Source organism: Perca fluviatilis, chromosome 11 (genome assembly GCF_010015445.1).
Source record: "Perca fluviatilis chromosome 11, GENO_Pfluv_1.0, whole genome shotgun sequence".
Lineage (NCBI taxonomy): Eukaryota > Metazoa > Chordata > Actinopteri > Perciformes > Percidae > Perca > Perca fluviatilis.
Genome location: NC_053122.1, coordinates 3,157,239 through 3,183,054, shown reverse-complemented (window position 1 = coordinate 3,183,054; position 25,816 = coordinate 3,157,239). Strand labels below are relative to the sequence as shown.

Genomic DNA, 25,816 nt, shown 5'->3' with positions numbered 1-25,816 from the left:
TTCTGCCTTTTTTCTTCTTCTTCTAGTCTGTAGAAATAGCAAAGTCGGTAGCCTTTCCTCATTAGCACCACCTCTGTTCAGGAGAAGACTGCAATTAGTATCGCGACCACCACGCGTGAGTATAAACAATTACGCCGCTCCCATGACATCACACTGGCGCTCGACAGGTCGGCTGCAGCGAGTATACTGAACGTTTAACTGTCACCCACAACCATGTTGTTGGTGATTGACTGGAACGTGGTTTGTTGTATTTTGGTGCACAGCCTGTGCCCCTAGTGTTTGCTTGATGTTTATGACCCCTGTGTTGTCTCCAGAGACCGGGCTTTTTCACAGTGTGTTCAGGGGGCAGGCAGCTAGCGGATCAAGGAGAGATGCCTGTGATTTGAGGCAAAAATGAAATCGCGCTGAAACCTTCGTGATAGTGTAAACTCATAGTGCACCTTTAACTTTCTGTCACCATTACTACCATTGTATAAGTCTGCAGCTCTATTATCTATGCAAATCTGAACATTTGTATTTACATTGTTTAATTCAGGTTTTTGAACCACAATATCAGCTTCTTGTTACATTTTTTACATTTGATCTACTCTTCAATTTATTTGATGTGTATTCATTAACATGTTATTGTACTGTCCTCTTGAATCATAAAGAAAAGGTTTTTTGAAAATACATTTTAATCAGAAATACAAATTTTAATATAAGGAGGTTCACATAAAGGTTTAAATATATTTAAACCTTTTTTATATATGTGTGTGTGTGTGTGTCTGTCTGTGTGTGTGTGTGTGTGTGTGTGTGTCAGTCGCGGGGGGAACTGAGCAGCCCCGCCCGCTGCAGAGAACCGACAGGAAACAGCACCCACTTTCAGCGACTTTAGAGTGAAAAATCGTTACAGAGTACATTGATGTTAAAATGTTTATAGGTTGGCAGGACGGTCTGAAATGTCTTTCGCTGTACGTTTTGTTGGTAAATGTGAGATGTTCAAGTTACACACGTCTCTTCTTACAAGGAAATTAATTTGGCAACGTACATGTGACGTCAACCAGTTCAAACTCCCGCTTGGTCTTTGGCTCTCAGAGTGCACGTGGGACTGCTGGGATTGGTTGAAGTCGCGGGAAACTCCAGTTATTGGTCAAATTTGCGAGTCGCACCAAAGTCGTGGTGATTGGTAGAATACGCGTGAATTGGCGCGATCGCAGCATTGGGACTGTGTAATGTCCGATTGATCCCAAAGTGTGGAAATTTACAACAAGCGAGTGGGCGTATATCTATCATGCTGCTGGCGCCAAACTGGAAGTAATCAAACATCCGAGGGTGAAGAAGTAGAAGAAGTGAGATATACACAGACAGCAACAAAAATTTCTAACTGAAGAGACAATGACATTTAGGAACTCGTCAGACAAGTTCAGGACGCGTCAAGAGACTCTTTGTTTGCGACTAAATAAGGAACCGGCTTGGAGAACGTGGTGTAATTCACGTCATGTTCTGCCTCCTGCACGCTCTACCCAGGTGCAACAGATTCTCACTCCCATCTCGTAAAATACGGACGCTTGGTCAGGTGCCTTTGTCGTTGTTGTTGACGCTAAAAGTATCCTTTAGCGTCATATAACGCACTTTATCTAAACGCCCTTGGTCGGGACTATTGGCGCCCCGTTTCACGCAGTTATGTTAAGGAAAAGGTCGTGGGTGGGCTTACGTTTCCGTGACACGCGGGAATAACGGGACGGTTAAAGACATACGCGGGATACGAACCCCGGTCTCCTGGGTGAAAGTCCTGTGTTTGACCCATCCACCCCCCCACCAGCCTCCTACGTGGAATTTCGCCCTTACATACTACTCACTAAACCCTGTGTAGCTGCTGCTCTCTCCGGTACATTCTAAAACACGCTGAAGGGCGCTTCTTTCATCGCTTCAGACGCTGACAACCACTGTCCAAACGTCCATATTTTACGAGTTCAGAGTGAGAACGAGTTGCCACGCGCCACCACCCCTCGCCTAAACCAAGCAGAGTATATTCAGTAAGTGAGAACGTGTCTGACACGGACAATCTACTGTTGGGTGCGACATGTTAGAAAGGGACACACCGGACTAGGTCTGCACCTGATTCTTTGGACTCCTGACCCTGATAACCCCTTTCCTGCCAGGTTCACCAGCTGCTCCTTGGCTGGTTAGGTTTGCATTCTCTGTTTGCCAACCTGGTTCTGACCTTTTGATTGTTTATGGGATTAAAAATGTTAGACTTGCTCTTAATGTACTATCTCAAGTTGAGCTTTTGGGTGACTGGAAACATTACAAACTGGTCTGGTTTGTGTATGTCCCACGAAAGGCAACCCTGTGTGTTACGATGACAACACACAGGGTCAAATAAACCTTGAACTCTGGCTCCTTTTGCGTTATTGATTAGGGGGGTGAAGAAAAGAAGGAAGTAGGAAGAAGTATTATAAGATTAAAGAAGAGAGACGAAAGAAGATTGTAAAGGTCATCCTCGTCCATACTATTACCATTTTATTCGGTGTTTTGTTCTTGTAGATTGTTGTCTGGTGTTTTATCTTTGCTCTATTTACTTGACTGTATTCAATTTTATTTCTTTGACTGAAGTCCTTTGTGACTGGTGTCTGTGAAAGGTGCTATATGAATACACTTTGCTTACTATAACGGGCATGTGCCTGTATACTGAGAGGTGGAGCAACACTGAAAGAGAAGAGCTTCTACGTCATATTTCATATTTAATCAGATGAAAGTGAAAGATAGTCTCAGTTACTCCAGTGCTGCTGTGGAGACAAGTCTCTGTGTTTCTCTCTCAAGAAAGATTCCTCAAAATCCATTAGGTTTTTGTCAATAAAACAGCAGAATCTGCGCCAATAGCTGGTGAGTATCTGCCCAAATTTAGTCGAACCAGATTCTGACTTTTTTTTTTACGTGTACATAAAATGTAAAAGATTTATAAAAAAATTTCAATATGTACATGTAGTATCTAAAAACAGATTTATCAGTCTTATAGTCCTACATCTGTGAAGTTTTGATAGATTGGTTCAGGATGTTACACTGATTTAAGTATGCTTACTAGGACTAGATGTTAGAATCACTTGATATTCAGCACAAGCACTGTTGTTGGAGATGTCCTCTTGGGTGGGGTTGGATTGGGAGATGATCCGGTGCCTCCATCAGTTGTGTACCCCGGCCTCATTGGGTTTTTCAACCTTTTATTACACCCTCACCCAAGGCTGGCCCACCGCAGGCTGATCAGACCTGGGGGTGTATCGCATCGGAGGCTCCATGAGGTCACTTGGCAGCCCATACAGTCTCCTTCCGTTTCAGCCACAGCGAGTGACTGCTTCTTTCGGCAACAGTTGCAAGGTCTTTGATGGTCAGAAAAAAAAATAAGAAATTGAGGATGATTAACTGAACACTGACAGAAAATGACTGCCTTTGTGACATTAACCTGACAAGGAGCAGCAGTAGCTCAGTCTGTTGCGGCTGTAAGCCGTCCAACAAAGTGTTGACGCGAGGGACTATAAACACTGAGAGATGCATTAACACAATGGGACGCATTCAAGATTGTATTGCAATGATTTATTCCTCCACATGTAAAATACACCTAGCACTGTAGTGAGTGAGTCAAAAAAGTGCGTTAGTGTGGCTTTCAAAGGAAATTGTTCGAAAGTGCACAATATAATAATCAATAAATAATATAAATGAGACCATAAGCAACATACAGTGTGGCTCCTACGTGGTCCGTTTATAATAAAAATAACAATAATAGTATACAATAGTACTATTAATGACCAGAGACTAAGGCCTTTCAGTTCGTTCAGCCTCACCAAAGGCTCTGAACGATGAAATGACTCAGCAGCTCCTCTCTGTGAGGAAACGCCCTGTTGTATTTAAGCTAAGTGGAGAGTCCATTAGCAGCAGAATCAGCCAATACTATTTCCCTGCAGTAATGGAGACTGCATTTTCAGGACCACATTTCCAGGACTCTAGTAGTTTGTTTTACTATACTACTTTTGTCCAGATTCTTAGGTTGAAAGGTTTATTTCTGGACAGAAATATGTCAGAATCAGATTTATTGGCCAAGTATTCTTACATACACAAGGAATTTGACTTAGGTGTTAACTCTCTATACACAGACAAATAGACATGTAGTAGTAAACATTCAGTAGACAAATAGTAATACAGACACATACTCTACAATAGAGACAACAATATACATATAGGCACATATCAACATAATGTACAAAAATACAAATATACAAATAAGACAATATCAAGACACATGGAGTGGGATGTAGAGTGCAAAAAGTAATGGTGCAAAGTACTGTGCAAGATGCATATTTGCAGTCCTAAAAGTGCAGCCTCCGGTACTGCAGCTGCATGCTACTCCAAGTAGCAGCACCAGCTGTAGTAGAAGGTGGTGTTTGAGGCAGTGTGTCGTAGCAGCCACCAGAGGGAAGCATTGTACAGGTTTTAATCCTGAGAGCAGCTGTCAGTGGACACCAAAAAAAAGCAGAAATACATATAGTATTTGTAAAAACAAGTTGTGTGAAAATAGATATATGTACACATAAGTAGTAATGAAGTACAGTATGTTCAGTTAAATGATTTGGTATGAACTTGATTCTCTTTGTGTTTTAACCATGACAATAGAATGAGAGTAGAAGGAACATTTGAACATTGAACTGTTTCTCAAGATTTGACGAGTTCAAAAGAAAATTGCGATCAGCGCTATGCGTTGACCTTAGAAACAGAATGAGTTAGCCCCCTACAAAGCTTACTGTTATTTGAAATGGCAAGTCAACTTTATTTATATAATACTGCTTTACAGAAACAAAAAGGGAGACAAATGCATTAAGATAAGATAAGATAAGATAAGACAAGCCTTTATTGTCTCCTACAGGAGAAATTCACCTTGGGCATTCAAGAGAAACAAAATGGTGACACATCACGCATAAACACACAATAAACATACAGTTGACCTACATAGAAACATAATCTCATCCAAAGCTTCGATGAAAATCGAATTGCATAATACCATATCAAATATAACATAGCATATATGATATATATATATATATATATATATATATATATATATATATATAATGTGTTTTAAAAACATGGAAACAACAACAAAATAGGATGTTGTAATTTCTGTTAGGTTTGTTTCTAACCTGTCTGATCGTCTGTTTCTCTACAGTGATGTCAACCTTGTTCCCAGATCTCAGATATTAACTAGGTGAGTACAAAGTTAATATGACTGATACAAATGATGGACAAAACTGCCAAAATAAAATGCAAGTTATAATAAATTAGAATGATCCTTGAGGTAGTCTGCAGACTACAGGTATCCATCCATCATCATCATCTGCTTATCTGGTATTGTTGAAGTTCAACACTGAATTGAATATAAAAGGCACCACTAAAATAAGAATGATGGTTAAATTGATGCAGTTTTCTACTGATATTTCCTTTACCTAACAAAAACGTTTTGATTGTTTTTTCCAATATGTCGCAGTCATTCACGATGTGTTTATTGAGCCCGTTGATATCGGGATGACCACAAAAAAATTAGATATTTTGCAGCCCTAGTCTATTTGTGGTCGGTTTCATGACACATCCTATTGTATAAATTGCCCACTTCTTACTTTTGAATAATGTTTATATATGTTGCACCAAATTAAAGTCAAAATGTGAGTTGTGGTTTAACATATCACAAATATTTCAGTCAGAGAAGTGAACTAACAAAGCTGTTGTCCAATATTGTCCAGTCCAGGCTGAGCAATGGACACAGCCAGCAGGACGATGGAGGTGGCGGCGCTCGGCCGGCCTTTTGGCCTCGGGATGTTGTACGACTGCCGCACAGACTCACTCATCCAAGGTAAGGATTCTAAACGCTTTGAGTGTAGTCATATTCAATAATGTTTTTTTGAGATCTTTTGATCAATTTAGCTCGTTTATTATGGCGATCCAGATTATTTTAATGTGATCGCTTACTGCACCGGGAGGTATTTTACTTTTTACATAATTGGAAAAATATATCTTTATTTCAGACTCACAATAGGTCCATAGCAGGCAATACACAACAAAAATATAAAATACATACAAATACAATACATCTGTCACTTTAAGTGTTTTCTGAGTTCAGATGAAAATCGAAAGCAGCTCTTTCTAGGACTTGTTAGAGCCTCTATGATGGTATTTTCTGACTAAAGACACATACATTTCATCCATCCATCTTCGTCCGCTTATCCGGGGTCGGGTCGCAGGGGCAGCAGCTCCAGCAGGGGATCCAAAATTCCCTTTCCCGAGCCACATTAACCAACTTTGACTGGGAGATCCCGAGGCGTTCCCAGGCCAGGTTGGAGATATAATCCCCCCACCTTGTCCTGGGTCTTCCCCGAGGCCTCCTCCCAGCTGGACGTGCCTCCACCTAGTCCTGGGTCTTCCCCGAGGCCTCCTCCCAGCTGGAGGTGCCTGGAACACCTCCCTAGGGAGGCGCCAGAGGGCATCCTTATCAGATGCCCGAACCACCTCAACTGGCTCCTTTCGACGAAAAGGAGCAGCGGCTCTACTCCGAGCTCCTCACGGATGACTGAGCTTCTCACCCTATCTCTAAGGGAGACGCCAGGCACTCTCCTGAGGAAACCCATTTCGGCCGCTTGTACCCTGGATTTTGTTCTTTCAGTCATGACCCAGCCTTCATGACGATAGGTGAGGGTAGGAACGAAAACTACCGGTAGGTCGAGAGCTTTGCCTTCTGGCTCAGCTCTCTTTTCGTAACAATGGTGCGATAAATTGAATGTAATACCGCCCCTGCTGCGCCGTTTCTCTGACCAATTTCCCGCTCCATTGTCCCCTCATTCGCGAACAAGACCCCAAGGTAGTTGAACTCTTTCACTTGGGGTAAGGACTCATTCCCTACCTGGAGTAGGCACTCTATCGGTTTCCTGCTGAGAACCATGGCCTCAGATTTGGAGGTGCTGATCCTCATCCCAGCCGCTTCACACTCGGCTGTGAACTGATCCAGTGAGTGCCGAAGGTCACAGGCCGATGATGATATCAGGACCACATCATCTACATAGAGCAGCGATGAGATCCCCAGCCTACTGAACTGCAACCCCTCCCCACCCCGACTATGCCTTGATATCCTGTCAATAAATATTACAAACTTGAATTTGTGACAAAGCGCAGCCCTGGCGGAGGCCAACCCTCACCTGAAACGAGTCTGACTTACTGAACCCTCCTTTCCAGCACCTTGGAGTAGAATTTACCAGGGAGGCTGAGAAGTGTGATACCCCTATAATTGGCACACACCCTCTTGTCCCCCTTTTTTAACAGGGCAACCACCACCCTGGTCTTCCACTACTTTGGAAATGTCACAGACCTCCACACAGTGTTGAAGAGGTGTGTCATCTAAGACAGCCCCTCCACACACAAAGCTTTCAGGATTTCTGGACGGATCTCATCAATCCCCGGGGCTTTGCCACTGTGGAGTTGTTTAACTACCTCAGCTACTTCCACCAGGGAAATCGATGACAATCCCCCAACATCCTCCAGCTCTGCCTCTAACAGAGAGCGTATTAGTTGGATTTAGGAGTTCCTCAAAGTACACGGCCCTATTATCTCCTCAGTTGAGGTCAACAGTGTCCCATCTTGGATGGTTCCCTGCTTCCCCCTCCTGAGGTGGCGAACGGTTTTCCAGAAGCACCTTGGTGCCGACGGAAAGTCCTTCTCCATGTCTTCTCCGAACTTCTCCCACATCTTCGGGCCCTTCGGTACCCTGCAACTGCCTCTGGAGTCCTCTGGGATAACATGTCCCGGAAAGACTCCTTCGTGGGTTACTGCCCCTTGAGGCACCTAAGACCCTAAGACCACAGCTCCCCGCCGCAGCTTCTGCAATGGAAACTTTGAACATTGTCCATTCAGGATCAATGCCCCCAGCCTCCACAGGGATGCACAAAAAGCTCCGCTGGAGGTGTGAGTTGAAAGTCTGTTGGACAGGGGCCTCCTCCAGACGTTCCCAATTTACCCACACTACCCATTTGGGCTTACCAGGTCTGTCCAGAGTCTTCCCCCACCCCCTGACCCAACTCACAACCCCTCTCTGCCCCTCTCTTCACCCGAGTGTCCCAAACATATGGCCTCAGATCAGATGAAATGATTATTAAGTGTAACCACATTTAGTTTTTGGACCATTAATTAATTTTCTGTCACCATTACCACCAATGTATAATTCTGCAACTCTATCTCTGCAAACCTGAACATTTTATTTACATTGTTTAATTCAGGTTTTTAAACTGCAATATCAGCTCCTTGTTACATTTTTAAGTTTCTTTTATCTACTCTTCAATTTATTTTCTCTGAGATATGAAAAACATAATTAACGTGAATAATGTTAAAGACTTATTGTGTTATTGTCCTGTCCTCCTGAATCATAAAGACATTTTTTTTTGAAAATACATTTTAATCAAATACAAATTTTAGTATAAGGAGGTTCACATAAAGGTTTAAATACATTTCTTTTCTTTAACCCTGTTCTTATTTTTTACACTGGGTTAACAGCTTCCTGCTCAGTTTAACATGTTTATCCACTATTAGATTAGATATTTAGTTTATTGTCATGGAGATTTAAAAACATGAAGACAATGTGAATCATTTAAATGACTCCTGATACTGATGTGTATTTACTCGCATGTTATTGTCCTGTGGGGTTAAGATGATGGCTACCACTAAAAGATGATTCAATAATAAACAATAACTAAATGTTATTATGCCTCAAGTGTTGTCTGTTGTCCTCTGATGTGTCAGTGTGGCTTTCTTTACTCTCTGCAGCTCCGTTTTCTCTTCCAGGACCTTTCAGGTCAGGATGCTGACGTCCACTTCAATCCATCTGACAGAAACGCTGCAAAGTAACTGAGCACATTTACTCAAGTACTTACTTAAGTAACTAGTTAAGTTTGAAAGTACTTGTACTCTAAGTACTGATGTTTACTTGAGTATTTCCATTTTCATTTATACTTAATACTTCTACTTTCTACATCTCTACTTTCTACATCAGGTAAATTGTGCTTTTTACCTCACTACATTTATCTTACAGCTATAATTGCATTCTCCTGTCACACAGTTATTTTGGTGAAATGGTTTAATTTTCTTTCCAATCCAACTTTATTTATCCCTTGTGTTGTCTTCCCGTCAACCTTGAATAATACACTTTTTTTGACGCCTTTTTTTCACAGTTTGTTTTTGCTTTTTCCATCGTTTTAAATTGTTAAATTTTTCTTCTACACATTTCTTCTACACTTATTTCTACGTCCCATATTTTCTGATATAAAACTAAAATTGATAACTGGTCAATGTGACCCGAAGTCAACACAAGGGTTAAAAAGCACATTTTAAACAATTGATATGATTTAGGACAGATTGTGAACACACAAGTAACAAAACGAACATTTAAAACAAGTAACAAACTGAAAAATGAAAATGCAGAATACAGCTCTCAAGCAGGTTTAAAAGCCAATGAATAAACGTGAGTTTATTTTAAAATGTGAAGGCTGGGGGCCAATCTGACATGCAGAGGCAATTCATTCCACAGCCTTGGGGCCACGACTGAGAATGCTCCATCTCCCCTATTTTTTAGTCGTGTTCTAGGGGACAACAAAGAGTAGCTGGTCAGTAGACCTTAATGACCTCAGAGGAGTGTGCAACTTCAGTAGTTCAGCGATATAAGCTGGGGCTTGACCATATAGAGCTTTAAAAACAAACAACAGAATCTTAAAATGGATTCTAAAGCAAACCGGTAGCCAATGAAGGGAGGCAAGAACAGGTGTAATGTGATCTCGTTTACGAGTTCCGGTAAGGAGTTGAGTTGTAAATACTGCTCTTATTCATTTAGTTTTATTTAAACAGCCCGATATCCGACTTTCAGCCATTATGTCAGATCTACTCTCTGAAAACTAGCTTTTTAATGATAATAATAATTTAAAAAAACACAAAATCTTGCTCAGAGAAGATTTATTGATCTTTGAAACAGCAGCATTGATCTCACCAAAGCTTTCAATCATATCATGCAATCTTCTTCAGCAGATGGTTTGGTTTTCACCATAGACTGTTAATATTTTAATGGACAGAGCATGTGTGACGTCAGCCGTTGGTTTTTGGAGATCTGCTATGAGTCGTCGAGTTTGCCGTTACTGGCGCAGCCATCTTTGTTGCGGATGTGAGGGTTTTAGACGAGAGGGAGGAGTGACGGAGGAGCCCTTACACTCTACATTACTTTACACGCTTTCACTGGCAATCACATCATAGCCACGCCCTAAAACACCCCCTGCTTTATCGCCGATTTTGAAATAAACAAGACCATAATTAAAAAAATGAACATCATTCTGTGTTGCAGAAGACTTAAAACTAGCGATTGAGAACATAAACTCATTATGAAAATGTTTACTGAGGTAATACATCAAGTGAGAAGTGGGTCACTTTCTCTCAGACTTCTACAGAAACCCACCTCCTTTTGCAACCCCACTTGTCGCCTCCTGCTGGAATTCAGATATAATGCAGGTTTAAGGAGTCTCCTCCTGCAGGAATTCAGATATAATGCAGGTTTAAGGAGTCTCCTCCTGCAGGAATTCAGATATAATGCAGGTTTAAGGAGTCTCCCCCTGCAGGAATTCAGATATAATGCAGGTTTAAGAAGTCTCCCCCTGCTGGAATTCAGATATGATGCTGGTTGAAGGAGTCTCCCCCTTCAGGAATTCAGATATAATGCAGGTTTAAGGAGTCTCCCCCTGCAGGAATTCAGATATAATGCAGGTTTAAGAAGTCTCCCCCTGCTGGAATTCAGATAGGATGCTGGTTTAAGGAGTCTCCCCCTTCAGGAATTCAGATATAATGCAGGTTTAAGGAGTCTCCCCCTGCTGGAATTCAGATATAATGCAGGTTTAAGGAGTCTCCCCCTGCTGGAATTCAGATAGGATGCAGGTTTAAGGAGTCTCCCCCTGCAGGAATGCAGATATAATGCAGGTTTAAGGAGTCTCCCCCTGCTGGAATTCAGATAGGATGCAGGTTTAAGGAGTCTCCCCCTGCAGGAATTCAGATATAATGCAGGTTTAAGGAGTCTCCCCCTGCAGGAATTCAGATATAATGCAGGTTTAAGGAGTCTCCCCTTGCAGGAATTCAGATATAATGCAGGTTTAAGGAGTCTCCCCTTGCAGGAATTCAGATATAATGCAGGTTTAAGGAGTCTCCCCCTACAGGAATTCAGATAGAATGCAGGTTTAGCTGAACGGATGCTTTGTCCATTAATATTATACAGTCTATTGTTTTCACTGAGTCATTAATGTTCACATTTCCATTTTCCGAGGACTTCTCGTCCATGTTGGCTTAAAAATGATTTCCTCTTGATTTCTTCTTCTACCTGGTTTTCCATGTTACTGAAGTCCCTGTCAATGCAACTCTGAACTTCCAACCCAGTGTCACGGCAATTCTTTAAATGGTCGCGTGATTTAATCTATTGATTCGTGTACATGGACACGTTTGTCGTTTTTTCGTGATATCAGTGCGTTTTTTAAACTAATATATTTCCATGGGAAGCATCGTTTCGTGAGTACAGCATTTCACGAACTGCCATGTGACTGGGTTGGAATTTTTCTAACATTACCCGGCAGAGCTGCATGTGAGAACGCAAATCTCCGTCTTTACCCTGCCAGCTCCTAAACACAAAGTCTGTGTAATGTCCGATTGATCTCAAAGTGTGGGAATTTACAACAAGCAAGTGGGCATATTTCTATCATGCTGCTGGCGCCAAACTGGAAGTAATCAAACATCCGAGGGTGAAGAAGAAGAAGAAGAAGAAGAAGAAGAAGAAGTGAGATATACGCAGACAGCAACAAAAATGTCTAACTTAAGAGACGATGAGATTCAGGAAATCGTTAGACAAGTTCAGGACGCGTCAAGAGACTCTTTGTTTTCGACTAAATCAGTAACGGGCTTGGAGAACGTGGTGTAATCCACGTCATGTCCTGCCTCCTGCACGCTCAACCCAGGCGCCACCACCCCTCGCCTCAACCAAGCGGAGTATATTCAGTCAGTGAGAATGCGTCTGACATGGACAATCTACTGTTGGGTGCAATGTGTTAGAAAGGGACACACCCCGGACTAGGTCCGCACCTGATTCTTTGGACTCCTGATTCTGATAACCCCTTTCCGGCCAGGTTCACCACCTGCTCCTTGGCTGGTTAGGTTTGCATTCTCAGTTTGCCAACCTGGTTCTGACCTTTTGCCTGTTTATGGGATTAAAGATTTTGGACTTGCTCTTAATGTACTGTCTCGAGTCGAGCTTTTGGGTGACTGGAAACATTACAAACATGCGTGGTTTGTGTATGAAAATTAGAGCAAAGTCTCAAGAGCAGACTCTCGAGTAGTTATAGTCTGATAGAACATTAATAACTGTTCATGGTGATTGAGCTCCCGGTCCGGCAGATGGTCCAGGGCGCTCTGCCGCTCTGCCGATCCGCTTCGTTACAAAAGTCCTTCTCGTCTCCAAAATAAAAGGCCCCATCCCCATCGGGAGACAACGGTGTGCATCACAGCTGAGGGACACCACAGTCTGGGGTTGAAATACTTAACCAAAGGTTAATTACAAAAAATATAACCTTTTTGTCCCCTTTTTATGTTATAGAGTAGATGAAGAGGCAGCTACAAGAAGGAGTGATTGGATTGGATGTTGCTGATGTTAAAGCGCAGTCATTGTATTTGTTTTATGTGTTTCATAATGACACTTGAGTTCAGGATTTTAATGCTTTTTTATTTGTATTTTTGGGTTTACATGACATAAAAATAGTCATGTTTTGAAATTCATGCCCCCCGTCTCGTTCCGTCCCAAATTTTACCCGTTCTCATCTGGTCACCCTAGGTGTTTTATTTTTGCTCTATTTACTTTTCCTTTCTGACTGGTGTCTGTGAAAGGTGCTATATAAATACACTCTGCTTACTATAACGGGCATGTGCCTGTATACTGAGAGGTGGAGCAACACTGAAAGAGCATAGCTTCTACGTCACATTTCACATTTCCTCAGATGAAAGATAGTCTCAGATACTCCAGTGCTGTGGTGGAGACAAGTCTCTGTGTTTCTCTCTGAAGAAAAAGTCAGGAAGGATCCATCAGGTTTTTGTCAACAAAACAGCAGAATCTGCACCAACAGCTGGTGAGTATCTGCCCAAATTTAGTCGAACCAGATTCTGACTTTTTTTTACGTGTACATAAAATGTAAAAAATGTGAAAAAAATTATCAACATGTACATGTTGTATCTAAACACAGAGGTATCAGTCTTATAGTCCTACATCTGTGAAGTTTTGATAGATTGGTTCAGGATGTTACACTGATTTAAGTATGCTTACTAGGACTAGATGTTAGAATCACTTGATATTCAGTGTGCTGAATACCAAGGCTGGCCCACCGCAGGCTGATCAGACCTGGGTGTGTGTCGCATCAGAGGCTCCATGAGGTCACTTGGCAGCCCATACAGTCTCCTTCTCCTTCAGCCACAGCCGGTGACTGCTTCTTTCGGCAACAGTTGCAAGGTCTTTGATGGTCAGAAAAAAAAATAAGAAATTGAGGATGATTAACTGAAATCTAACAGAAAACTACTGCCTTTGTGACATTAACCTGACAAGGAGCAGCAGTAGCTCAGTCTGTTGCGTCTGTGAGCAGTCCACCAAAGTGCTGCCGCGAGGGACTATAAACACTGAGAGATGCGTTAACACAATGGGACGCATTCAAGACTGTATTGCAATGATTTATTTCTTCACATGTAAAATACACCTAGCACTGCAGTTACCAAATGTAAAATTACTTTGTGAGTCAAAATAAGTGCATTAGTGTGGCTGTCAAAGGAAAGTGTTCGAAAGTGCACAATATAATAATCAATAAATAATATAAATGAAACCATAAGCAACATACAGTGTAGCTCCTACATGGTCTGTTTATAATAAAAATAACAATAATAGTATACAATTGTACTATTAATGACCAGAGATTAAGGCCTTTCAGTTCGTACAGCCTCACCAAAGGCTCTGAACGATGAAATGACTCAGCAGCTCCTCTCTGTGAGGAAACGCCCTGTTGTATTTAAGTTAAGTGGAGAGTCCATTAGCAGCAGAATCAGCCAATACTATTTTCCTGCAGTAATGGAGACTGTATTTTCAGGACCACATTCCCAGGACTCTAGTAGTTTGTTTTACTATACTACTTTTGTCCAGATTCTTAGGTTGAAAGGTTTATTTCTGGACAGAAATATTATATCAGATTTATTGGCCAAGTATTCTTACATACACAAGGAATTTGACTTTGGTAGGTGTTAACTCTCTATACATAGACAAATAGACATGTAGTAGTAAACATTCAGTAGACAAATAGTAATATAGACACATACTCTACAATAGAGACAACAATAATATAAGCACATATCAACATAATGTACAAAAATACAAATATACAAATAAGACATAATATCAAGACAAGTACACATAGAGTGGGATGTGGAGTGCAAAAAGTAATGGTGCAAAGTACTGTGCAAGATGCATATTTGCGGTCCTAAAAGTGCAGCCTCCAGTACTGCAGCTGCATGCTACTTCAAGTAGCTACAGTTGCAGTATAAGAGGAGGTGTTTGAGGCAGTGTGTTGTAGCAGCCACCAGAGGGAAGCATTGTACAGGTTTTAATCCTGAGAGCAGAAATTCATATAGTATATATTTTGTAAAGAAAAGTTCTGTGAAAATAGATGACTCCTCCTCGATGACTATGTACACATAAAACAACTTTTGTTGATGAAAATCTAAACAAAGGTTGCAGTGTGGTTAGTAGTGTGAAGTACAGTATGTTCAGTTAAATTATTTGGTAAGAACTTGATCATCTTTGTGTTTAAACCATGACAATAGAATGAGGGCAGAAGGGACATTTGAAGATTGAACTGTTTATCATGATTTGACAACTAAAAGAAAATGGCGATCAGCACTGCAATGACCTTAGAAACAGAATGAGTTAGCCCCCTACAACGTTTACTGTTCTTTGCAATGGCAAGTCAACTTTATTTATGTTACACTGCTTTACAGAAACAAAGAGGAAGACAAACAAGATAAGATAAGCCTTTATTGTCTCCTACAGGAGAAATTCATCTTGGGCATTCAAGAGAAACAAAATGGCGACACATCGCACATAAACTCCCAATAAACATACAGTTAACCTACATAGAAACATAATCATACATTATCTCATCCAATGCTTCAATGAAAATAAACCACACACAAGTACCTTTCCTCACAATCACAGAAGAACAGACAGAAGGGAACCCACAACCCTATCAAAGTTAATGCACTTAACTTTGATAGTGATTGCACATTTCCTGTTAACTCATCCTGTGGTCAATAACTTCTGTATTGCACAATGCCCAATTGCATAATACCATATCAAATATAACATAGTATATATATATATATATATATATATATATATATATATAGTATAGTATATATATATATATATATATATATATATATATATATATATATATATATATGATGTGTTTTAAAAACATGGAAACAACAAAATTAGGATGTTGTAATTTCTGTTACGTTTGTTTCTAACTTGTCTGATCGTCTGTGTCTCTACAGTGATGTCAACCTTGTTCCCAGATCTCAGATATTAACTAGGTGAGTACAAAGTTAATGTCACTGATACAATTACGGACAAAACTACCAAAATAAAATGCAAGTTATAATAAATTAGAATGATCCTTGAGGTAGTCTGCAGACTAAAAGTATCCATGCATCATCATCTGCTTATCTGGTACTGTTGAAGTTCAACACTGAATTGAATATAAAAGGCACCACTAAAATAAGAATGATGGTTAAATTGATGCAGTTTTCTACTGATATTTCCTTTAACTAACAAAAACTTTCTGATTGTTTTTTCCGATATGTCGCAGTCATTCACGATGTGTTTATTGCGCCTGTTGATATCGTGATGAAGACAAAAAATTACATATTTTGCATATCTGCAAATTTTTGTGGTCGTTTTCAAGACATATCCTATTGTATAAATTGCCCACTTCTTACTTTTGAATAATGTTTATGTATGTTGCACCAAATTAAAGTCAAAATGTGAGTTGTGGTTTAACATCACAAATATTTCAGTCAGAGAAGTGAACTAACATAGCTGTTGTCCAATTTTGTCCAGTCCAGGCTGAGCAATGGACACAGTCAGCAGGACGATGGAGGTGGCGGCGCTCGGCCGGCCTTTTGGCCTCGGGATGTTGTACGACTGCCGCACAGACTCACTCATCCAAGGTAAGGATTCTAAACGCTTTCAGTGTAGTCATATTCAATAACGTTTTTTTTAGATCTTTTGATCAGTTTAGCTCGTTTATTATGGTGATCCAGATTATTTTAATGTGATCACTTACTGTACCGGGAGGTATTTTACTTTTTACGTAATTGGAATAATATATCTTTATTTTGGACTCACAATAGGTCCGTAGCAGGCAATACACAGCAAAAATATAAAATACATACAAATACAATACATCTGTCACTTTAAGTGTTTTCTGAGTTCAGATTTAAATCGAAAGCAGCTCTTTCTAGCACTTGTTAGAGCCTCTATGATTGTATTTTCTGACTCATCCTAAAGACACATACATTTCATCCATCCATCTTCGTCCGCTTATTCGGGGTCGGGTCGCGGGGGCAGCAGCTCCAGCAGGGGACCCCAAACTTCCCTTTCCCGAGCCACATTAACCAACTTTGACTGGTGGATCCTGAGGCGTTCCCAGGCCAGGTTGGAGATATAATCCCTCCACCTAGTCCTGGGTCTTCCCCGAGGCCTCCTCCCAGCTGGACGTTCCTGGAACACCTCCCTAGGGAGGCGCCAGAGGGCATCCTTATCAGATGCCCAAACCACCTCAACTGGCTCCTTTCGACGCAAAGGAGCAGCGGCTCTACTCCGAGCTCCTCACGGATGACTGAGCTTCTCACCCTATCTCTAAGGGAGACGCCAGGTACTCTCCTGAGGAAACCCATTTCGGCCGCTTGTACCTTGGATTTTGTTCTTTCGGTCATGACCCAGCCTTCATGACCATAGGTGAGGGTAGGAACGAAAACTGACGAGAGCTTTGCCTTGACGAGTAGGTCGAGAGCTTTGCCTTCTGGCTCAGCTCTCTTTTCGTAACAATGGTGCAATAAATTGAATGTAATACCGCCCCTGCTGCGCCGTTTCTCCGACCAATCTCCCGCTCCATTGTCCCCTCATTCGCGAACAAGACCCCAAGGTAGTTGAACTCTTTCACTTGGGGTAAGGACTCATTCCCTACCTGGAGTAGGCACTCTATCGGTTTCCTGCTGAGAACCATGGCCTCAGATTTAGAGGTGCTGATCCTCATCCCAGTCGCTTCACACTCGGCTGTGAACTGATCCAGTGAGTGCCGAAGGTCACAGGCCGATGATGACATCAGGACCACATCATCTGCATAGAGCAGCGATGAGATCCCCAGCCTACTGAACTGCAACCCCTCCCCACCCCGACTACGCCTCGATATCCTGTCAATAAATATTACAAACTTGAATTTGTGACAAAGCGCAGCCCTGGCAGAGGCCAACCCTCACCTGAAACGAGTCTGACTTACTGAACCCTCCTTTCAATCAACTTGGAGTAGACTTTACCAGGGAGGCTGAGAAGTGTGATACCCCTATAATTGGCACACACCCTCTTGTCCCCCTTTTTTAACAGGGCAACCACCACCCTGGTCTTCCACTACTTTGGCAATGTCACAGACCTCCACACAGTGTTGAAGAGGTGTGTCATCTAAGACAGCCCCTCCACACACAAAGCTTTCAGCATTTCTGGACGGATCTCATCAATCCCCGGGGCTTTGCCACTGTGGAGTTGTTTAACTACCTCAGCTACTTCCACCAGGGAAATCGATGACAATCCCCCATCATCCTCCAGCTCTGACTCTAACAGAGAGCGTATTAGTTGGATTTAGGAGTTCCTCAAAGTACACGGCCCTATTATCTCCTCAGTTGAGGTCAACAGTATCCCATCTTTACTGTACACAGCTTGGATGGTTCCCTGCTTCCCCCTCCTGAGGTGGCGAACGGTTTTCCAGAAGCACCTTGGTGCCGACAGAAAGTCCTTCTCCATGTCTTCTCCGAACTTCTCCCACACCTTCGAGCCCTTCGGTACCCTGCAACTGCCTCTGGAGTCCTCTGGGATAACATGTCCCGGAAAGACTCCTTCGTGGGTTACCGCCCCTTGAGGCACCTAAGACCCTAAGACCACAGCTCCCCGCCGCAGCTTCTGCAATGGAAAGTTTGAACATTGTCCATTCACGATCAATGCCCATAGCCTCCACAGGGATGCACGAAAAGCTCCGCTGGAGGTGTGAGTTGAAAGTCCTTTGGACAGGGGCCTCCTCCAGACGTTCCCAATTTACCCACACTACCCATTTGGGCTTACCAGGTCTGTCCAGAGTCTTCCCCCACCCCCTGACCCAACTCACAACCCCTCTCTGCCCGTCTCTTCACCCGAGTGTCCAAAACATATGGCCTCAGATCAGATGAAATGATTATTAAATCGATCATTCACTTTTGGCCTAGGGTGCTCTGGTACCAAGTACACTTATGAGCATCCCTATGTTCGAACATGGTGTTCGTTATAGACAATCCATGACTAGCACAGAAGTCCAACAACGAACAACCACTCTGGTTTTGATCAGGGAGGCCGTTCCTCCCAATCACGCCTCTCCATGTGTCTCCACGTACACGTTGAAGTCCCCCAGCAGAACTATGGAGTCCCCCACTGGCGCCCCATGCAGGATTCCATTCAAAGTCTCCAAAAAGGCAGAATACTCACAGACCTTGTTTGGTGCATATGCACAAACAACAGTCAGTTCCCCCTTCCACTCCCCCCACAACCCATAGGCATAGGGAGGCGACCCTCTAATCCACCGGGGTAAACTCGGAGAAGAAAAGACTATCCAGGAGTATGGTTCCAGAACCAAGACTGTGTGTAGAGGTAAGACCCACCAGATCTAATTGGTAGCAGCTCCTTCCCCCACAGAGAGGTGACATTCCACGTCCCCAGAGCCAGCCTCTGCCGCCCAGGTCTGGTCCGTCCAAGCACCTGACCTAACTGCCACCCGTGTGGCAGCGCACCCAACCAAAGTGGTTCGTCCCACAGGTGCTGGGCCCATGGGATGGAGAGGGAGGTGCCACGTTGCTTTTTCGGGCTGTGCCCGGCCAGGCTCCGTGGCAAACCTGGCCATCAGGCGCTCGCTGACGAGCCCGCCATCTGGGCCTGGCTTCCTCCGGGCAGGGTAACTTCACCTCCTCCTCGATGACTCTAGGGGTTTTTGAACCATTCTTTGTCTTCATACATCAATTGCCTTAATAGTGCCTCACATGTAGAAACACAAGCATTAACAAACAATTGGCTGGCACTGTCCCATCTGGGGACTCAAACTACTTTTCCTGTAGCTACAGAAAGCACTAAATAAGTTACATTTTACAGTTGCAGAACACATACTAAACTTGCAAAGCAATATGTTGGCCTGCGTGTAGCCTCATTCAAATTATATACATCGTTATAAAGTGGCTAAGATATTTTTAGGACTATGACACAATTGGAAATCCGGGAAAATATCTTTGCTTCTTACAACCATGACATTGCGGGGTTTTTAAATCATAATCCATGCCATACTGTAAGTAAACCCTCAATAATTGCTGGAGCTGAGCACTATATGCTGATGACCAGGTCATCAGCATACATTAAATGATTTACAACAGTGTCTCCAATGCAACGTCTTAAACTCAATTGTACAATTTGATTGTCTCGACAGACCATCCATATAACCATCAATTGTTTCCATATAAAGGAGTTCACAGTGCATTGCCCTATTTAACCTGCATTGTCTGATTGGCATACCAAAAACCTAATATTCTAATTATATACCTTGGGACACCTCTAGATAATAATTTCATATATAATTCTTTATTTAATTTAATTCTGTCGAAGGTCTTGAATGCATCAATAAAACACATAAATACAGTGGAATTGTGGCTTCTATAATAACAATTTCCTTTAAAGAATAAATACACATGTCAGTGCTATGTTTTCTTTTTAATCTAAATTGGTTATCAGTGGTGAGAACAAACCTTTCTTGGAAAGGATACTTTCAAGGGCAAAAGGGCTGTAGTTATCCATGATATTTAACTTAGCAGCCTTAGCCTTGATGACTAATACTACAGACGCAATACAAAAAGGTGGGACACCATGAACTAAAAGACCAGTAAAACACATGGACTGCAGAAGACAGAGCTTATAACTGTCATTCTTCAGATGTTCTGCAGTGACGCAGTCTATACCACAAGCCTTGTTATCCTCCAGCATCATCATAATTTCCCTGGGCAGTTCAATAAAGTATTCTGATTCATCATTATAGCATCATACACATCATTTGGATTACTGACAAAATGTCCTGGATATTCTGGAGAACTCACAGATCTTTTTGCGAACAGTTTCAAACTTCTTTTGAACTTCTTTGTACCGAAGAAATAACCCCCAATGAGCCTGTGTCCGAACACAAATGATGCCTTATAACACCAATCATAAGACTCAGAGATAAAACTGATCACCCTCTTTTCTCTACAAAGCATAAAGGGCTCTCTTCATTATCAGAATAAGAAAGGGATTCATTGTCAAGTAATTAACACAAGGAATTTGCTTGGTGGCCGGTGCATACATTAACATAAACATATTAAACATTTATATGAATAACAAATAAATACAGGAATCAATTTGTACAACAAACTGTTATAAATGCTCTTAGAAAACTTATATCACTGAACAAACAAAATTTATTAAGGAAGTTTCCAAGTATGATGAGGATGCTGAGACTTTCGAAATAAATTCAGTTTATCTGTCTTATAGGACGTAACAACACCTTCTCCTGTCTGGCTGGTTTTGAAAGTTTAACTTCATTTTTGTTTTTTCTTTTGCAGGAATGACATTGTGGGACTGTGATGACCTGAAAGATCATATTGGAGAAAGACCGCAGAACTATAATGATTTTGAGATAGTTGCATCTGAATCAATTGCAGATAAAACTTCAGCACTAAATGTTGAAGCATCACTTAAGGCAAGTTTTTTTAGTGGACTGGTAGAGGTTGGAGGATCGGCCAAATACCTGAATGACAGTAAGACTTCTAAAAATCAGGCCAGAGTAACTCTGAACTACAAAGCTACCACAAAGGTCAAGGAACTGTCGATGGATCATCTTGGAAGAGGCAATGTGAAGCATCCGTATGTCTTTGATAAAGGATTAGCAACACATGTAGTCACAGCTATTCTTTATGGGGCACAAGCCTTCTTTGTCTTTGACCGTGAGGTGTCCGAAAACGAAGATCATCAAGACATTCAGGGCAACTTGAAGGTGATGATCAATAAGATACCCAGCATTACAATAGAGGGTGAAGGTTCCCTGACAATGGTAGACAACGACAAAGAAAAGGTTGACAAATTCTCCTGCAGATTCTTTGGAGACTTTTCAATTCAGAAACCACCTACAACGTTTCAGGATGCTGTAGAAGTCTACCAAAGCCTGCCAAATCTGTTGGGAGCTAACGGAGAAAATGCAGTACCAATGAAGGTCTGGCTGTTGCCATTGACAATTTTAGATTCTTCTGCTGCTAAACTCATCCGTCAGATAAGTATAAGATTAGTTCAAGAATCACAGAATGTCCTGGAGGACTTCAGTGAGCTGGAAATGAGGTGCAATGATGCACTGAGGACCACCACTGCACAGCAGTTCCCACAGATTAGCAAAAAGATTAAAAGTTTTAAAGAACTGTCCTCTGAGTTCAAGCTGGGCTTCCAACAAACCTTGGCAAAGAAACTTCCGTCAATCCGAGGAGGAGGAGAAGAGGAGGATGGGCTCGTAGAGATCCTGAAGAAGAGACATTCTTCTCCTTTCAACAGCAAAAACCTGAACGAGTGGATGGACTGTAAAAGAAAGAAATCGACACATTGATGTCTTTCACCAACATGATGAAAAACACCAGGATCGTCTCATCTCAAACAGACGTGTCCACACAAAGTTTCAGTGCAGACCATGCTGTGTGTTTTGTCTTCACCTCATTGGGACGTGATGAACCGTTACCTCTCAGCTTTATCAAACTACTTAAAACAAACAACAGACGACCTTCAAGGTGCACATACCCACGATGTAGAGAAGGAACAATGGTACGCCTCAAGAGAAGTAGTAAAAGAAATGAGGCATAAAGCAAAGCTCTTCAGTGACTTTGCAGAGGCCAACAAGGAGAACAACAAGATTAAGTTCCTGACAGTGGGTTCAACAAATGACACACAGAAAGGTTCAAGCATCTGCCTTTATGAAGACGGCTTTTCTGTCAGTGAGAACTTTGAGCCGCCTTCAAAGCCTGAAACAGTGACAGTAAGTGATATAAACTACAACAGTGTAACTCTGAAGGTTTCTCCACCCAGATTTGGAGCAGAGGTCATCACCTCCTACTCTGTTGAGTACTGTGTCAGTGGAGAGGATGAATGGAAACAGAAGACAGCATCAAAAGCTGAAGAAGTCACAGTGAGCGATCTGAGTCCGAACACAGAGTATATGTTCAGATGCAGAGCAGTGACCTCAGTAGGTGTTGGGCCAGCCAATGAAGTCAGTGGTTCAACTAAAACGTTACCTTGTAGCTCTCCTGGAAAACCTCAAGTTGAACCAAACTCAAGAGAGATATCTGTTAGCTGGAAGAAACCTGCTGAGCTTGGACAAGGTGTCCACATTTTGAGCTACATCGTGGAGTACACCAAACAGACAAAGGGATGAAAGAGGAAGATTTCCAATGGAATGAAATGATGGTAGAAGCTGAAAAGGCAATAATATCAGAGCTTCAGTCAGAGACAGAATATGTTGTCAGGGTCAGATGTGATTGTGGTGAAGCTGGCAGAAGCAAAGAAAGCATCCCTGTTAATGTCTGCACAACAAAGTTTACACTAACAGAATCCCTGAAAAGCACAAGCGAAAAGATTAATTCTGATTCACCATCAGTTTATAAACTGACTCTGACAGAAGAAGATATGAACATCGATGGATGCCGAAGATTCAGTTTTGGCAGAGAAAGCACAAGGCAGAATCACACTATAATGCTTTTTGGGGTGACCGGATCAGGAAAGTCCACTCTGATCAATGCAATGATCAACTACATAGTTGGTGTAGAATGGAAGGACAGTTTCAGATTCAAATTAATTGATGAGGATCAGTCGAGATCACAAGCTAAAAGCAAGACCTCTGAAGTCACTGTGTACAAAATCAACCACCAGGATGGTTTTAAAATCAACTACTCACTGACCATTGTTGACACTCCAGGCTTTGAAGATACAGGAGGCATAGAAAGAGACGAGGAGATCATTGCACATCTGCACGCAATCTCTTCTCTGCTGAGTGTTTCAGTGAAATTGACGCTGTGTGTTTCGTAGCTCAGTCTGCTTTAGCACGACTCACATCATCACAGAAATGTTTGTTGGATTATCTGCTCTCAATCTTTGGCAAAGATGTGGCAGAAAAATCCGGGTTCTGGTGACATCTGCAGACAGCCAGCAACCACCAGTTCTAGAGGCAATCACTGCTTCAGGTGTCCCATGTCCTAAAACAAAAGACGGGCTTCCAGTTCACTTCAAATTCAATAATTCAGCGTTGTTTGCAGACAACACATCATCTGCAGCAGACAGCATGAGTGAGTATGATGATGATGATGGAGGATTTGATCAGATGTTTTGGAACATGGGGACAAAAGGCATGAAGAGGTTCTTTGTTGCTTTGAATGTCATAGACACCAAAAGCTTGACAATGACGAAAAACGTCCTCAGAGAAAGAGAGCAGTTTGAGAAGTCATATGAAGATTTGCACAAGCAGGTTAAAACTGGGCTAGCCAAGCTTGAGGAGATAAGAGGGACAACTGAATATTTTCCTACGATGTCTGAGGTGAACACACTGATAGAGAGATCTACTGAGTGTTTCAACAAACTTAAAGAGAAAACACTGAAGTCAGATCCTCTCTCTACTGACCAGTACATTGACATGCTTATTGAGGGAGAGAAATCTGAGGCCAAGCCAGGCTGGGAGCAACGAGTTCAGTTCTTGACCATCATAGATAGACGTTATCACAGTTTTCTTGGAGCGATCGGTATAAGTCTTATTAATCTTTAACATCCAAGACAAAGAGGAGATCCATTCTGACACAGATAATAAAGAAAAACATAAAAGATAGATAAAAGGGAAACACAGAATAACATGTGTGATGATAAATATTTAAGTGTGACCACATTTAGTTTTTGGACCATTAACTTTCTGTCACCATTACCACCAATGTATAAGTCTGCAGCCCTATCTCTGCAAACCTGAACATTTGTATTTACATTGTTAAATTCAGGTTTTTAAACCGTAATATCAGCCTTTTGTTACATTTTTAAGTTTCTTTTATCTACTCTTCAATTTATTTTCTCTGAGATATGAAAAACATAATTAACGTGAATAATGTTAAAGACTTATTGTATTGATGTGTATTCATTAACATGTTATTGTCCTGTCCTCCTGAATCATAAAGAAACGTTTTTTTTGAAAATACATTTTAATCAGCAATACAAATCTTAGTATAAGGAGGTTCACATAAAGGTTTAAATATATTTCTTTTCTTTAACCCTGTTCATATTTTTACACTGGGTTAACAGCTTCCTGCTCAGTTTAACATGTTTATCCACTATTAGATTAGATATTAAAGTGCCCATATTATGAAAAAATCACTTTTTCCGGGGTTTGGGGTGTTCTTTTTGTGTCTCTGGTGCTTCCACACACATAAAAACTTTTGAAAAAATCCATCCATGCTGTTCTGAGTGGGGAATACGGTTTCTGAATGTGTCCTGCCTTCAGTCTCCTAGTGAGCTGTTCAAAATCGACGTCACAGTCCGAAATGAGCTGGCTAACCACAACCGTTAGCTCGTTAGCATGCTAACCGTTAGCATTAGCATGCTAACGCTAATGCTAACACTAGCATGCTACGTCGTTCTCAATAGCAAAGCACTGCTACAACACACACAAGTTCACCATAATCTACAAAGAACTACTTACATGTGCGCCCTCATTTTAGAAGTCTCCCAGCTAATCCTGCCTTGTAACTGACCAAAGTTGGAGAAACAGGCTTTCTTTTACTGTCTCTAGAGTTAGCTAGCTGACATGCTCTACATCTGAACTACTGAGCATGTGCGAAGTGCAATCAAAGATAATACAGAAGAAGAAGATGAAAAGAGGTCTCACTCTGTAACTAAAACAGAAACCAGGTGAAAAGAGGATCTGCAGCAGTGAGAGAGAGCTGTGCAGTACAACAACAATATGATGTTTTTTGAAAATTAAACCATGTAAACCTATTCTGGTACAACCTTAAAATACAGTTATGAACCTGAAAATGAGCATAATATAGGTGCTTTAAGTTTGTTTCTTGGAGATTTAAAACACAGAAGACAATGTGCATCATTTAAATGACTCCTGATACTGATGTGTATTTACCGCATGTTATCGTCCTGTGGGGATATACGATGGCTGTCACTAAAAGATGGAGCAATTATTCAATAATAACCAATAAATAAATGTTATTATGCCTCAAGTGTTGTCTGTTGTGTGGCTTTCTTTACTCTCTGCAGCTCCATTTTCTCTCCCAGCAGCCTATGTTGCACCAGCTGTGTGTAAGTTCTCTCTTT

At 41.6% G+C, this 25,816-nt stretch overlaps 1 protein-coding gene across 6 annotated transcripts; it reads left to right on the top strand.

The window, feature by feature from the left end:
* Positions 1 to 1,749: 1,749 nt before the first annotated feature.
* On the top strand, positions 1,750 to 24,853 carry LOC120568011 (cytolytic toxin-alpha-like). 6 transcript variants are annotated; one of them, XM_039815187.1, is made up of 7 exons: positions 1,750 to 3,354; positions 5,195 to 5,233; positions 5,771 to 5,875; positions 8,830 to 8,906; positions 15,664 to 15,702; positions 16,229 to 16,338; positions 21,046 to 24,853. In XM_039815187.1, the coding sequence occupies exons 6-7, from the start codon at positions 16,242 to 16,244 to the stop codon at positions 22,071 to 22,073; spliced, it is 1,125 nt and encodes a 374-aa protein (XP_039671121.1). In that variant the 5' UTR covers positions 1,750 to 3,354; positions 5,195 to 5,233; positions 5,771 to 5,875; positions 8,830 to 8,906; positions 15,664 to 15,702; positions 16,229 to 16,241; the 3' UTR covers positions 22,074 to 24,853. The 6 variants fall into 6 exon arrangements, with proteins under 6 accessions (XP_039671121.1, XP_039671119.1, XP_039671122.1 ...); XM_039815185.1 differs by having other exon boundaries at positions 5,766 to 5,875; XM_039815188.1 differs by lacking the exon at positions 1,750 to 3,354 and having other exon boundaries at positions 5,127 to 5,233.
* Positions 24,854 to 25,816: the final 963 nt, after the last annotated feature.